At 41.8% G+C, this 14244-nt stretch overlaps 1 protein-coding gene across 2 annotated transcripts in view; it reads left to right on the forward strand.

Moving 5' to 3' along the window:
* TMEM182 (transmembrane protein 182) overlaps positions 1-14244 on the forward strand; it is a gene marked incomplete at its 5' end in the record, with an annotated part of 80679 nt that overhangs the window by 8007 nt on the left and 58428 nt on the right. Inside the window, 3 exons of one of the 2 annotated variants that reach the window (XM_081100639.1) lie at positions 10739-10870; positions 11093-11192; positions 12748-12846. In XM_081100639.1, the coding sequence (XP_080956765.1) occupies positions 10739-10870; positions 11093-11192; positions 12748-12846 (331 nt within the window). Of the gene's footprint in view, positions 1-10738; positions 10871-11092; positions 11193-12747; positions 12847-14244 lie in introns of those variants that run through there. The other variant, XM_081100640.1, reaches the window with a different exon arrangement.

A 14244-nucleotide genomic window follows, 5' to 3' on the forward strand; every position in this document is an offset into this window, starting at 1 on the left:
AAAATAATTTTATGGTTGGGTCACAACATGAGGAACTGTATTTAAAGGGCCGGAAGGTTGAGAACCACTGGCCTAGAGCGTCTGACCCCTGGCCTTAGTTCCATGTTCTGGGGTGACACATGAGGCCCAGCCTCAAGTCTTCACTTACCCTGAATCCCCTTCCAATGGGCCCTATTTCCAAATACAGTCACATTGGGGGTGAGGGATTTAAGATAGGAATTTTGCGGTATGCAAAGCAGTCCATAATAAGAAACCTTGCCACAGAGAGATTCAGCATTGCCTGTTTCCTCACTGATAAAATGGGGAAAGTGTAGCACTTGCTGCAGTGGGTTATTGTGGAGGTTAAATGAGTTAATAAACCCAAAGCACTTAGAACACTGCCTTGGACAAAGCGAGTGCTCTACATGCTGGGCGTTACTGTTATGTTGCTGCCGTCATATTTGGTATTTAGCTGTGTGTTATTAGAGTATCCTCAGGTGTCTGAATTTTAAGCACTCACGCCATACCACATGTGCAACTACCTAAGACAGAACTAAAGGACCTGGCAGAGCAGAACAAGAAGAGAAGGCTGGAGCCATAGGTGCAGGAGCTGTGGTGGCACCTTCCCAGTCCTGCAGACAAGGGCCTCTCCCTCCCCACCTACTGCTTCTGTTTGCATTTTCACACAAACACTAGCTATTTCCTCCTCACGGAGACCTGGGGCAGTGAGGCCCAGGGATGTGTCTCCTCACCTCCCCACCCCCAATCTCTTCCTCTTGACTGTCTTTCCTTTGGGGCACAGGACCCAACCTGGCTCACCACCCTGGGCTCCCTTGAGCCTCTCTCCTTGGGAAAGTACTTGGGAATGGAAATTAAAAGTCCACCGTCATCTTTATCAACAAAAAGGACCTAGTGGCAAAGGTATTTAAGGAGAAGGTAGCATACCCCAGAGCTGAGGTGAAATAAAAATGTCTTTCTTTAAATTAAGGTTTAAGTTCTTGCACTCTCTGATTAATGAAAAGCACTTTCACGACCAAGGGGCAGGAGAAGGAAACCTTTCCATTTATGTGGCTTCTGGCGGATGGAATGATATATATCCCCTCAGAAAGAATTACAACAAAACAAAGGAATGAGTGAATTAAATCAAAATTATAATTGTTTAAAATGTCTATTTATTTACATAATAACTACATTCCTACAAGTTACATTTTTTTTTTCCATTTCTGATCCTATGAATCAAAGAATTTCCAATTTGGTTTCCAGGTTTGTTTTTGAAATGTTTTATTGTAGATTGATCGCAAATTAGGGCAGTTTTTAAAGAAATATGTTCCAACTTTTTGCCCTTTCAGGAGTCAATGCACTTAAATGCGCTAATAAGAGTTCCTTATGGAACTGAACCCAGAGTTGGGCAGCAAACCTTTTTCAAAGTGAAGGGCATTTTTACTATAACTGCTTCTGTGTGAATTTCCTGTGTGTGTAGCTTTCAGTGGAATGGACTGTCAGATGGCTAATTAATGAGGTGAGTGAGTCTCTGGATCTTGTAACAGTGTGTTCAGTGTAAGTTATTCCTCAGGGCCTGGATACATTGATGGCACCATCTTAATTAAAGCTGTAAAGCATCTAATTCTGTGAAAATAACAAATCCTCTACTACAGTGTTGCTTTATATCAAAATCCCAACAACTGATCATAGCAGTCCATGGAATGCAAATTTTACCTGAGGCCAGCAGATGGCAGTGTTCAACCCAGTTCAATTCAAGGCAGTAAGAATATTTGACCCGAAGTTTTTACTGAGCACCTACCTACGGCACTGTGCTAGGTGTTATGTAGCCATAAACAAAAACAGAATCACTCAGAGCTATTGCTGCTATAGAGTATGTTTGTTGTTCCTGTACTATGTGTAAGATGAGAAGGCTGTAAATAAGTTTTTAATGTTGTACATTGTGGTCCTATTATCATATTGATGAGGGAGGTAGCACGGAGGATGATACACAAGAACTATAATGCCAAACAGAGATTAACAAGTTCACTAGAGTGGTAGAGACACATGGTGATGGTAGAAACATATGGTGATGGTTCTCTGGGAGTAAAAATCCGTTTTAGTGATGATCATGGGGAAACCATTGCTTTTAGGGTCATCACTCAGTCCACCATCTTGTATGTAGGACTACAGGACCATGCTCCCTTAAGTGTAGCCTTTAGGACAGAGGTGTTTGGAGCTCAGAGTTTTGGGATTTCGGAAAAGTAACTCTATGCACATACTGTGTATTGCCTAACACTCCCAGTTGAACTTGGCGGGCCCTGTAGTCAAACATGTTCATACTCAGCGATCAAACAAATGAAAGCTCACACTATAGTTTATCCACGTGCTACGCCAGTCGGGGCTGCTTTGCCTAAAGCTTTTGGTTTTCAGAGATTTTAGATGTGGAAGTGGCAGATATATGTATTGTGGATCTATAATACATTTCTTCATGATGAAAAAGAATCTACCCTAAAATCTCCAAAAACTCATTCTAGTTTTCTGGAAAATGATTCCTATTCTGTAAAAGCATTGGGAGTTTGATTTCTACATTTGTTTACAAATTTGTTCAGCATTGTTGGGTGCTCTTGTATGTTTTTAAGCTAAAGTGAACTGAATTAATTTTGTTTTGAGAATGTTTAAATAGTTTCATTAGATATTTTGATATAATTAAGACTATTGCAATATCAGGATAGAAATTATGACCTTAGGGGGGAAGGCACATACACACACAGTTAACTAAATAAAAGGACATTAGATCAAAACAAGCAAAGCCTTTCATTACTTACAGTCATTCAGCCTTTGGTGGTCAAGTTTCACCTAACATGTAACAAGAACAAGGGGGAATTTACTCCGGTATTCTGAAATGCTAATGATCTTCATATACAGATTTTCAAAGATTCACTTTTAAACTTTGTTTTAATTAAACAGTTAAGTAGAAACATTTCGGCCACCATTTCTCTAAGTGACAAGTGACTCCAAAAGGGAAGCTTGCAGGAAGTCAGGGTCTCAGATGAGGGTGTGAGAGGAGGAACCGCAGGATGAGGGGGAAGGGAGGGATGACTAAATAACTCAAGGATCTTTCCGATGACATAACAAAATGAGACCAGCATTTTTAGCTGGACACGCACCTTCTAATATCTGATTTCACAAAATGTCTGTTTTGCTTCATTGTTTAATTTTCATGTTGTTCTCAAAAGTATTTGACGGAGCTTACATAAATGCGTACTAAATTAACAGGTTAAAAGGTGTGTATGAGAGAAAGTCGGGGGCGCCCGGGAAGGAAACTAAGGAAGTCAGGGTTGAGGAGGGGCCGTTGCCTTTTATCCATTGGCCTCCGACTTTCTAGGCACCAAAGCAGAGAGAAGCACTCACAGTGCCCCGAGAATACAAGCTGGTTAAGGTTAGAGCACATCTCACGCCTGCTCTGCTCTGGGACACAGCGCGCTGTCTCAGAGTGGGCAAGTGATGAACACTGATGAACTGACAGCGTCTCTGAGGTGAAAAGTGACAGCAGTGTCCTATGGGAACACTTCTTAGCATTCAGCACTTTCCTACTCGTCTGCACAGGGGCGCCGTAATGAAGGGACTAGCATCCCAGTAACATCTTGAAGAATAGTGGGAAGATTCACTTGTTTGGTCATTATTAAGTTAATTGGCTAATGAACCAAACATTTCTTGACTTATTTTTTCCCCATGAAGCAGGGATTCAGAAACTGCCTAGAGATCAAGCACGGAATTAAACGAACACGGAAAAGCGCTATAGGTTGTATAATAGTCTTGTTGAAACTCAGCCCTGGGACGTGCAGCGCACAGTAGGGACTTGGTAAGTATTTGTTGAAAGGGTTAATGAGGAGTTTGTCAGAGAGGTGGGAGAGAACAGCTTCTAATCACAGGGGAGCAGAATTAGGCACAGGTTTGGAGAGGGAGGGTGATTACGTGAACGTGGCACTTGGTGAGAAGTTATTCTGTGAAATAAACTAAACCCGAGTCAGATCTGGAATGTTAGCATAGGGACTTTTATTTTATTTTATTCCTTTTAAAACCTTTTCATCAAGAATGATCTTCAGCTAAGGGCAGGAGAGAAAGAAGCCCAATGTATGATGCATCAGCCTATTTGGCACTTTTCCTCTTACCTGATAGCTCCGACCACCCTCTGGAGCATTGCTCCCATTTCCCTGTAAAAGCAGACTCATGGGGTTGAGCAGTTCGCCCAAGATTACTCATCTGGAAAGAAAACGCTCTTCTTAATTCTGCGAAATCCGCATTCTGAAAGACTGTTCATGGGAGGAGGCGGGGGACGGGGGCGATGTGGCAAGGGAGCTGGTGCCTGCAGTTCCTATTCTTGGCCCCGGTTCACTGTGTCCTGGAGGGTCACTCCCACGTCCCCACTCAGCTCCTTGCCTCTTCATTTAGCTTTGGGGGTACAGGGAACTCAAGGTTGAAAGCTGTGGCGGAGCCGTGACTAACATTGAGGACATAAGCGTAGAACATAACCCATAAAGTATTGGGGATTACCTTTGGCAGTGAGGATCCATGCAGATCTCTCTCTGCTTACCACTGGCCTTTTTTTCTTTTTGTTTTAAAAAAAAATTTAAAACCCTTTTCAATGACAGTTAACAATAACTTACTCTGTGATTCCCCTGCTAAGTCTGGTCCCCACCTGGCACCATCAGATCATTCTGTACATTTGTGGGTTTGTTTCTGTTTTGTCTGTTTTGTTTTTAGATTTCACATATGAAATGATAGTGTCTGTCTTTCTCTGTCTGTCTTATTTCACGTAGCATAATAACTTTAGGTTCATTCTTGTTGTTGCAAATGATAAAATCTCATAATGGCTATCTTCAATAAATCAACAAATAAAAGTGTTGGCGAGGACGTGGAGAAAAGGAAATCCTCATGCACAGTTGGTGGGGTTGCAAATTAGTGAAGTCACTATGGAACACAGTGTGGAGGCTTCTTAAAAAATTAAAACTACCATATGACCCGGCAATCCCACTTCTGGATATGTATCTGAAGAAATCCAAAACAGTAATTTAAAAAGATATATGCACCCCTATGTTCATTGTAGCATTATTTACATTAGCCAAGATATGGAAGCAGCCTAAGTGTCCATCGGTAGATGATCAGATAACACAATGATACATATATGCAATGAAATATTACTTGGCCATAAAAAGAATAAAACCTCTGGACTTCTTCATGTGACCAAGGAAATCTTTAACTCCTATGATCAAGACTTTTATATGTTAAAATTTCTGACCAAGAGAGTGGACACCCACTGAAAAACTGGTCCTTTCATACTCTGCCTATTGAAGACTTCGTTGTATTTAAAGTATTTAATGTGCTGACTATGGTGTCTGCCACATGGTGGGTGCGCAGGAGTATTAGTCATTATTATTCATCTTGGTTTACATTTTTGATAGTCCAGCGCTCCCACAGGCGGGACCCTGGGACACCATGCTTATGCTTGTGGCCTTGCAGAGTCAGTGTGACAGTCATATCAACATGAAAGTGGGTTCAATATTCACATAAGGGGTAGGTACGCGCAGTAGCAGTGGAGTTGTTTGATTGTAGGATTCTTGTGCATTGAGGTTGGTGCCCAGGTGTGGCTGTCTCCTCACCTCCTGGCCTTCCACTGGAAGGAGGAAGAAAGTGAGAAGGGGACCTGTGCCCAGATTTGTAGAGATCATGAGAACACAGCTGTTTAACAATTTCCCTGCTGCGCAGACAGCTTTCTAGGCTGCTGAGAGAGCGCAGGGGAGACGCTGAATGGCTGGTAGAAATATTTGAGAATCATGGAACATTAGAAGAGTTTCAAATGATTGGCAAAGGATCTCATTTTCTGAAGAAGATACTCTTTGATCCTTGGATTAAAAGTTTTATTTCATTTTTTCATAAGAGTCTAAAATAGATTTTAAAAAAGATGGTTTGTGGGCATCTGCGGAGGAAGCACACACCCTGATAAGTTCCATCTCTCCAAAGTTCACGAAGAGCAGGCAGGCCAGATGGAGGCCATCTCTGGTTGGGTAGCTCAGGAGGTCATGCATTTGCATCTCAGCCAAGAGTCCTAATACACATCGATTTTTATTTTATTTTAGTTCCTGTTATGTGTCAAGTACTCTAAGAAGCACTGGGGATGACTGAGCTAAAAGATTTCAGTTTTATGATGTAAAAGTATTGCATTATATTTTTCTCAAATAGGGGCACATGCTTGAATAGTTGGAAATAATTAGATAGGTCACATTAATAACTGGTTTAATATACATTTTTAATAATGATGCTTATACATTTTAGGATATGGTGAGAAAATCTTAGTCATTGATGAGTCTAGTCCAGATTATTACATATATATATATATATATATATATATATATATATATATATATATGGTGTGTGTGTGTGACAAAGACAAAAATTGAGATGAATTGTAACATTAACAAAGTTTTATAGAGGTTGTAATGATGGCCTTCTGGCCCCAGACACATTCTCCTACTCACCTCACACATCTCCCAGGATTAGTGTGATGTGTATGTATTAATATGAAATCTCATACATGTTTATGACAAACCATTGAGATAGAAATAAAATAAATAAAAATCTTCCTAAAAAGATTCTCCTTTCTCTCCCAACAGCAAAGATGCCACCTTCCACCACACTGCACAACCGCAAACACGTCACACTAATCCTGGGAGACGTGTGAGGTGAGCAGGAGAATGTCTGGGGCCAGAAGGCCATCCTTACAACCCTGTGTACTTAACTCGAAGGCACCATTTCTGTCACCTAGCTCAGGAACTCCTCAAGGTCAAGGACTGTGTGTTGTAAGCTTAAAATCCGATAAAGGCCTGGGCCCCCACAAGTTCTCAAAAGCACTTTTTGCAAATTTATTCCCCTCCCCCCAAAAAACCACCTTAACTTGATCGGATATTGCATTAATTATGGAATAGCATCTGTATTCATTTCCTATTGCTGGTTTATCAAATTAACACAAAGATAGTGGCTTACAACAACACAAACTTAAGATCTTGTACGTCCAAATGTCAGAAATCCCCCAAATTGAGATGTTGGCATTCCTTCCTGAGGCTCTCGGGGCAAAGCTGTCTTCTCTCCTCTTGCAGCTTCTAGAAGCCCCACATTCCTTGGCTGTGCCTCCTTCCTCCCTCTTCAAAACAGCAACTCTCGGACCCTTTCTGATTACATTTCTTTCTCCGACCATTCTGTCTGGAAAGATTGTCTTCTTTAAAAAAAAATTGATTTCAGAGAGAGGAAAGGAGAGGGAGAGAGGGATAGAAACATCACTGATGAGAGAGAATCATTGATTGGTTGCCTCCTGCACGCCCCCTGCTGGGGATTCAGCCCACAACCCAGGCATGTGCCGTGACCTCCTGGTTCACAGGCTGACACTCAACCACTGGGCCACACCAGCCAGGCAGATTGTCTTCTTTTAAGGATTCATGCATTTAGACGGGGCCTACCTGGATGGCCCAGGGCATTACATAGACGGAATCGTGGTCACGGATTGTGGACTGTGTTTAGGATCAGCGTTTGGACACCTTTGGGAGGCTGTTCCACAGCATCCAAATAAGGAAAGTGGTGGTATGAAGGCCATAGAACAGGGGTGGGCAAACTTTTTGACTCGAGGGCCACAATGGGTTCTTAAACTGGACCGGAGGGCCGGAACAAAAGCATGGATGGAGTGTTTGTATGAACTAATATAAATTCAAAGTAAACATCTACACTAATAAAAGAGAAAAATGGTAATTGGCGTACTACGATACTCTTTTCATTGGCTAATCAGGGCTATATGCAAATTAACTGCCAACTAAGATTGGCAGTTAACTGCCAACAAGATGGCGGCTAATTTGCATATGTAGGCACAATGCAGGGAGGCGAAAGGGAAAGCAGGAAGAAGCCCCCTGCCACTGACAGTGATCGGAAACCCAGGGGGGAGGTAAGAGCTGGGGGGCAGGGCAAAGGTGGCCCTGGGGCCGCCTTTGCCCTGCCCCCAAGCCATGATCGGAGAATCAGGTGCCTTTTCCACCCTGGCCAGTGATAGCAGGAAGTAGGGGTGGAGCCAGCGATGGGAGCTGGGCACGGTCGAAGCTGGCAGTCCCAGGAGCTAGGGGCCCCTTGCCTGGGCCTAAAGCGAAGCCCACGATCGCGGGGCTGCTGCAGCTGCGGGTCCCCGCTGCCTGGGCCGGATGCCTCAGCCAGAGGCATCCTGCAGAGGCAGGGGCGGAGCCCATGCGATCTCGGCCCCCCTCCTCACCCCCCGCTGCCACTGCAGGTCCCCGCTGCCCAGGCCGGACGCCTAGGCCAGAGGCGTCAGGCCTGGGCAAGGGGCCGATCCTGCGATTGGAGGGTGATGGGGGTCATCACCTGAGGGCTCCCAGTATGTGAGAGGGGGCAGGCTTGGCTGAGGGACACCCCCCCGCCCCACACACCCAGTGCATGAATTTTGTGCACCGGGCCCCTAGTCATTACATAAAAGGGTACGGTCTTTTTTTTTTTTTTTTTTTTTTTTTTTTAGTTTTATTCATTTCAAACTGGCCGTAGTTTGCCCACGGCTGCATAGACTGTACTCAGGATATTTCACTCTGTTCACTTCGATCTTGAAAGTTCTAGCAAAGAAGCAGAACAGCAAGGAAATTTGGAGTTGTGTCGATCTAAGGGATGCTTAAAGGAATAGGATGTTTACTTTAGAAGAAAAAAAGACCTATATTAAGGGGAGGCATGGGAGTTGCACTTGTAGGAGGCATGAGATGATTACTTCCTCAAAATATCAGGAAGTCCTGTCACGTGCAATCAGAGGACAGAATAGGGGCAATTAACTTTAGGGAAACAGCTTTTGGCAGAATTAAGGCAGAGCTGTGTGGAAATTACTGATGTCCTAAATCCGACATGCTGGAAATGGCATGGCTTGATGATGTGGGGAGTCTTTTAAAGGAGATTTGGGCATTAGATGAGGGATCAGCTGAGGTGAACTCTCAAATTCCATTTAACCTTCACAGTCACTGGTTCTGTGACTTAGAATTCCACTCATGGCCGAAACCGGTTTGGCTCAGTGGATAGAGCGTCGGCCTGCAGACTGAAGGGTCCCAGGTTCGATTCCGGTCAAGGGCATGTACCTGGGTTGCGGGCACATCCCCAGTAGGAGATGTGCAGGAGGCAGCTGATCGATGTTCCTCTCTAATCGATGTTTCTAACTAACTCTCTATCTCTCTCCCTTCCTCTCTGTAAAAAATCAATAAAATATATTAAAAAAAAAAAAAGAATTCCACTCATGATCTCTGAGCACCTCCAGTTGCATATAGCTGGAGCTGGCCGAGGCCCCACATCCTTACTGAGGAGTCATCTTTGTGTCCTCTTACCAAGCATATACCCAAAGATGCCAAACAGAAGTGGTGAAGGAAGCCAGTATAATTCAGATGCCTCTTAGAAGATGCAGTGCCTCGTTACCAGTGAGAATATAAAACCACTAGCCATAGGGACAGTACAAGTTTAAAAATGTTATACAAATACCTAAAAATATTCTCTGGCATATTCAGACATGAAAAGAAAACAAACAAACCATAGAACAAGGCATGAAGAAAGTGTAGTTCATTGCTATTAGGTGGCTTGTATGAGTACCAAGCATGACTCATATTTTGAGGAAATTGAATACTTATAATGAAGAAGGCTAAAGAAAGAGAGGAACAGATACTTTTATCCTAACCCAGAAAACATATTTTTGAGAATTCTTTTTTATCAGTCCACTTTGGGGATGAATTATTTGAAATGACTTGTATGAGATCTGGGCGCTGCTGTGGAAAATGCTGTTTTTATGTCAATACTGTGTGCTGCATAGAAGTACATCTTATTTTATTTTCCATCAGCATTTATCCCCCTCTTCCACCTATACCCACCCCACTCCTTTCTCCAATCACCTCACTGTTGTCTGTGTCCATGAGTTCTTTCTCTTTCTTTTTTGTTCAATCCCTCCATCCGCCCCTTAACACCCCTTCCCCCAGAGCTGTTTGTCCACTCCCTATCTATGAGTACATTTTAATACTTTAAACAGTTTATGTTACCATATTCTTGGATCTTTTAAGTACACATCTAAATGTCTAGGTTATAAACCTGAACTGTATTCAGTTTTATGTTAGACCATTTGACCCACCAATTATTTTCTATCCCCAAAATATCCAAAATGAATGAAGAAATTAATTACAACTTCAGTTGTATTCAAGAGAAGTCTTTGTGCTTCTTTATAGCTGTGATAGCTCTTCAAAGAGAGTCTTAAGTGTCTTTGGGGTTGTAACAGCCACTCGACTCAGAGGAGCTTGTCAGACACGTAGGACTGGGCCAATACTGTCAAGGACTGCACCATTCCATATTCCTTCCACTTCTATGGATTACCCAGCACCAATAATGATCATTCCAGCTCATGATACCCCTCTCTACAGTCAGGGGAAGGTCAGCTATTTTTTGATTCCCATGGGGGAGAGAAAGCTCCTCAATCAGTTTCCTAAAATAGCTGGCCATTCTCAGCTGCTGGGCTGGAGTCCCTCCAGGGGTGAGCAAAGGGAATACAATCTACCAGCTGGTTGTGAGTGAGAAGCCACCAAAACATGAGCTAGGAGAGGCTTCTCAAGACGATTCTGCCTCCTCAGAAATCTTTATTCTTTTTTTTGTTGAGCAGCTAGGTGTTTGCCATTTTAAAATTTCTTGTTTTGTTTAAAGGGAAACCAGTGAGGTGAAAATGAGACTAAACATCGCCATCTTCTTTGGGGCTCTCTTTGGTGCTTTAGGGGTTTTACTCTTTTTGGTGGCATTTGGATCGGACTATTGGCTTCTTGTGACCGAAGTGGGGAAGTGTTCAGGTGAACAGAATGTGCGTTTCTTTTTCCAACTATTCGTGTGTTTGGTGAGGATAGCCTTTTGCTTTCTCTTGAAATCGGAGAACAGTAGGGAAGTGTCTATTTCTTCATAGAAGAGATGTGTAGAAAAGAAAGCTACTGACCATCATTATTGAAATGAAATTTATTGCTTACAAAGTTCCCTGGACGTGAGAATTCAGATTGTGTTCCTTGTGCCCCGTTTGTGTTCTGTGCAGATAGAGAACGTGACTTTCCACCACGAGGGGTTCTTCTGGAGATGCTGGTTCAGTGGGGTTGCGGAAGAAAACCAGCCCGATCTCTGGAAGTTCTGGTACGGTAAGTGCGCTTTTGTTTTACCTTCTCCTTTGTCTTTAAAATGAAAATGAGCAGCTTCTTATTTAGTACATACATGTCATTATCAAAATAGGATTTGATTCTTAGTTGTAGAATTTCAATAGGTATCTTCAAAAGGTTCAGTAGGTAGAAATGGCTATAGCAATCATTATTTTATTCCAACATATAAATAGTTTAGATCTTTATCTGCTGTTTCCTTGTTCATATTTAGAATACACCAACCCTAACTAACAAAGAGGTATCATTTATAGTATTTTTGAGTGTCCTTTGTTATATTGCAAATAAAAGTCTTTCTTTTAAAAAATATCCAGAAATAGAAATGTATTGTTTTAAAAGTTTAAAAAACCTCTTTTTAAATAATGAAGCTTAATTACCACCTCTGGCAGATGACAGTTTGCTCAGTTTGGGCTTCCACCAGGTTTGTGGGCAATAGCAAGAAATGCCTTGTTTTTGATGTTTGAATTCTCTCATAAAAACGTTAAGGTTTTTTTTGAAGTTGAGCAGCTTCTTAAAAACGTGATGCATTCTTTCAACTTTATTCCTTATATTGTATTAATCTGCAAAAATAAATTTACTGAAAACAGTTAGCCTTTATCTTATTGCATCAAACAAAGAAAAGAACTGTCTATTACCCTAAAGCTTTTGTAGGTTGAAATTATTAGTCTCCTTATGAAAACATACTGTGATAAACCCAAGTATGATATTTACACAACAGTCAGGATGATGGAATAGATAATAAAAATATGTTGAAGACTTTAGCAAGCTGATAGCAAGTCAGCATATGTAAAAGGACCAGCATGTGTAAATAGCATTTTGAGAGAAAGATTTGATAGACTATCTTATAGTCTTGTCAGGGAGGAAAATAAGCATGCAGTGTGTCAAAAATTTAGACTGGTCAAATGGAGTGAATAAGTCTGTGCAAGAAGAAGATTTTGCCAAGGACTTAGAGAAAGGAAGACTATTCCACCCCCTCCCCCTTAAAATGTACACAATGAAGTCTTCAAGTTTTCAAGCATAAAAATTCTTTCTTGTGGTTTCTTCAAATGCTAGAAATGTATTTGAATTACTAAGTCATGTGATCTATTATTTCCATCTTTTCCCTAGAAACAAGTTATAGAATAAATTTTACATTGATTGGAACTGATCAAGGTTAAATCTGCGCTTTTTAGACTTTCATAACAATTATTTTTTTTAAATAACTATGTGCTAGGCATTATGTTAGGAACTGAAGAATATGGCCCTGAAAATAAGTGAGCGGTAGTGCCTTTGGTTTTAAGGTGATACAAGAAAGGCCTTGTCTGCATTGAATTATGTCATGGGTCAGATGTTTGGGGTGCGTCCAGGTTCCAGGTTCCTTGTGCTCCTTTATATGAGATTTTTAGGAAGTCTCCCCGTTCACTCAGCAGTTCTCTGACTTTGTTGGTCTCCCTACAGGTTTATTTAGCTGACATAACCCCAGACTCCCTGTGTATCTTCTTTAGGAACGGTGCCCACTCGGGTGCTCAGTACCATACCATTGTTCTGCTCTCCGTCCTAGGCAATCAGCCGGCATCCAAGACCTGCACACATGCTTACCTGTCGCCGTACCCTTTCATGAGAGGCGAGCACAATGCCACCGCCTATGACTCTGCCGTCGGTAAGTACCTCTGCCCACAGAGCGCCGTGGGGAAGACGTGCAGCCTGGCGGATGCCACCGCAGCGCTGTTGTGGGCTGTTACCCATAATTTAACACCTTTACGTCCAGAAGAATAGGACAGCATTTTTAACACTGTTTATAACCCTAATAGAATATAACGTTGGTCTAAAAGTGAAGCTACTATCATTTACTTGCCACTTACAAAGATAACTTTCTAAAAGTATGTTTTCTGGTATGGAGATAGTAATGTTTGTTAGGAAGAACTGTTTTGTAAGGGTTTGACTGAACTACTAGCTCTACAACAGAAAAACTGTAGTGTGCACTCTGCTTTTAGAGCATTTTTTTTTTTTTTTTTTTTTTGCAATTGCTACACACAAGAATCTGATTTTGTCACTGCATTCCTGTAAGGTGAATGCACTTGGTTACATGTGACAACCCACTGAGGAACAGCCAGGTGTCATTGACTGGGAGTTATGATCATCTAGCTTTGTGTGTGTGTGTGTGTGTGTGTGTGTGTTTCATACTATTTGTTCTGTCAAAAGTAGATGAACATAGACTCTATGGAAAGTACATAATATAAAGTATGTAAATCTAGTTTTATAGAAAGTACATAAGCTCAGTATGTCAACTTTATTCTCAGCTGGTTTCATGAAGTTTTAAATAAAGAGTGCTCATCCCAATCTTTTAAAAAATGAAGGGTTGGTAGGTCATTTCAGAGAGAGCTTGTGGAACCAAAACCAGGAGCTCTTAACACTTTGACTAAGGATCGAAGCTCTCCATATGTTGTAACTGTCACTCAAGAATGCTGTGTTTTCCCGAGGAGAAAAAAGATTTAATTGCTAATATCCATGACTCATGATGTTGGAAAATAAATAAATGCCTCTCAAGTTAAAAAACAAACAAACAAAAAAACAAACAAAAACCAAAAACTAAGAGTTGGTACAGAACTTGATAATGTCTAAAAAGAGCCAAAAATATTTGTTTTTCAAAGAGAATACATAATATATTTAATATTCTGAATAAACAAATATTAGTCAAGATTCTCTAGAGCAGCGGGTCTCAACCTGTGGGTCGCGACCCCTTTGGCGGTCGAACGACCCTTTCACAGGGGTTGCCTAAGACCATCCTGCATATCAGATATTTACATTACGATTCATAACAGTAGCAACAAAAATTGCATTTATGAAGTAACAACAAAAATAATTTTATGGTTGGGTCACAACATGAGGAACTGTATTTAAAGGGCCAGAAGGTTGAGAACCACTGCAGAGAGTCCTAGCCAGTTTGTCTCAGTGGACAGAGCATCAGCCTGCGGACCAAAGGGTACCAAGTTCGATTCTGGTCAAGGACAGGTACCTCGGTTGCAGGCTCCTCCCTGGCCTGGGCCCTGGTCAGGGC

This window comes from Myotis nattereri (genome assembly GCF_964212035.1).
Source record: "Myotis nattereri genome assembly, chromosome: 10".
NCBI classification, from domain to species: Eukaryota; Metazoa; Chordata; class Mammalia; order Chiroptera; family Vespertilionidae; genus Myotis; species Myotis nattereri.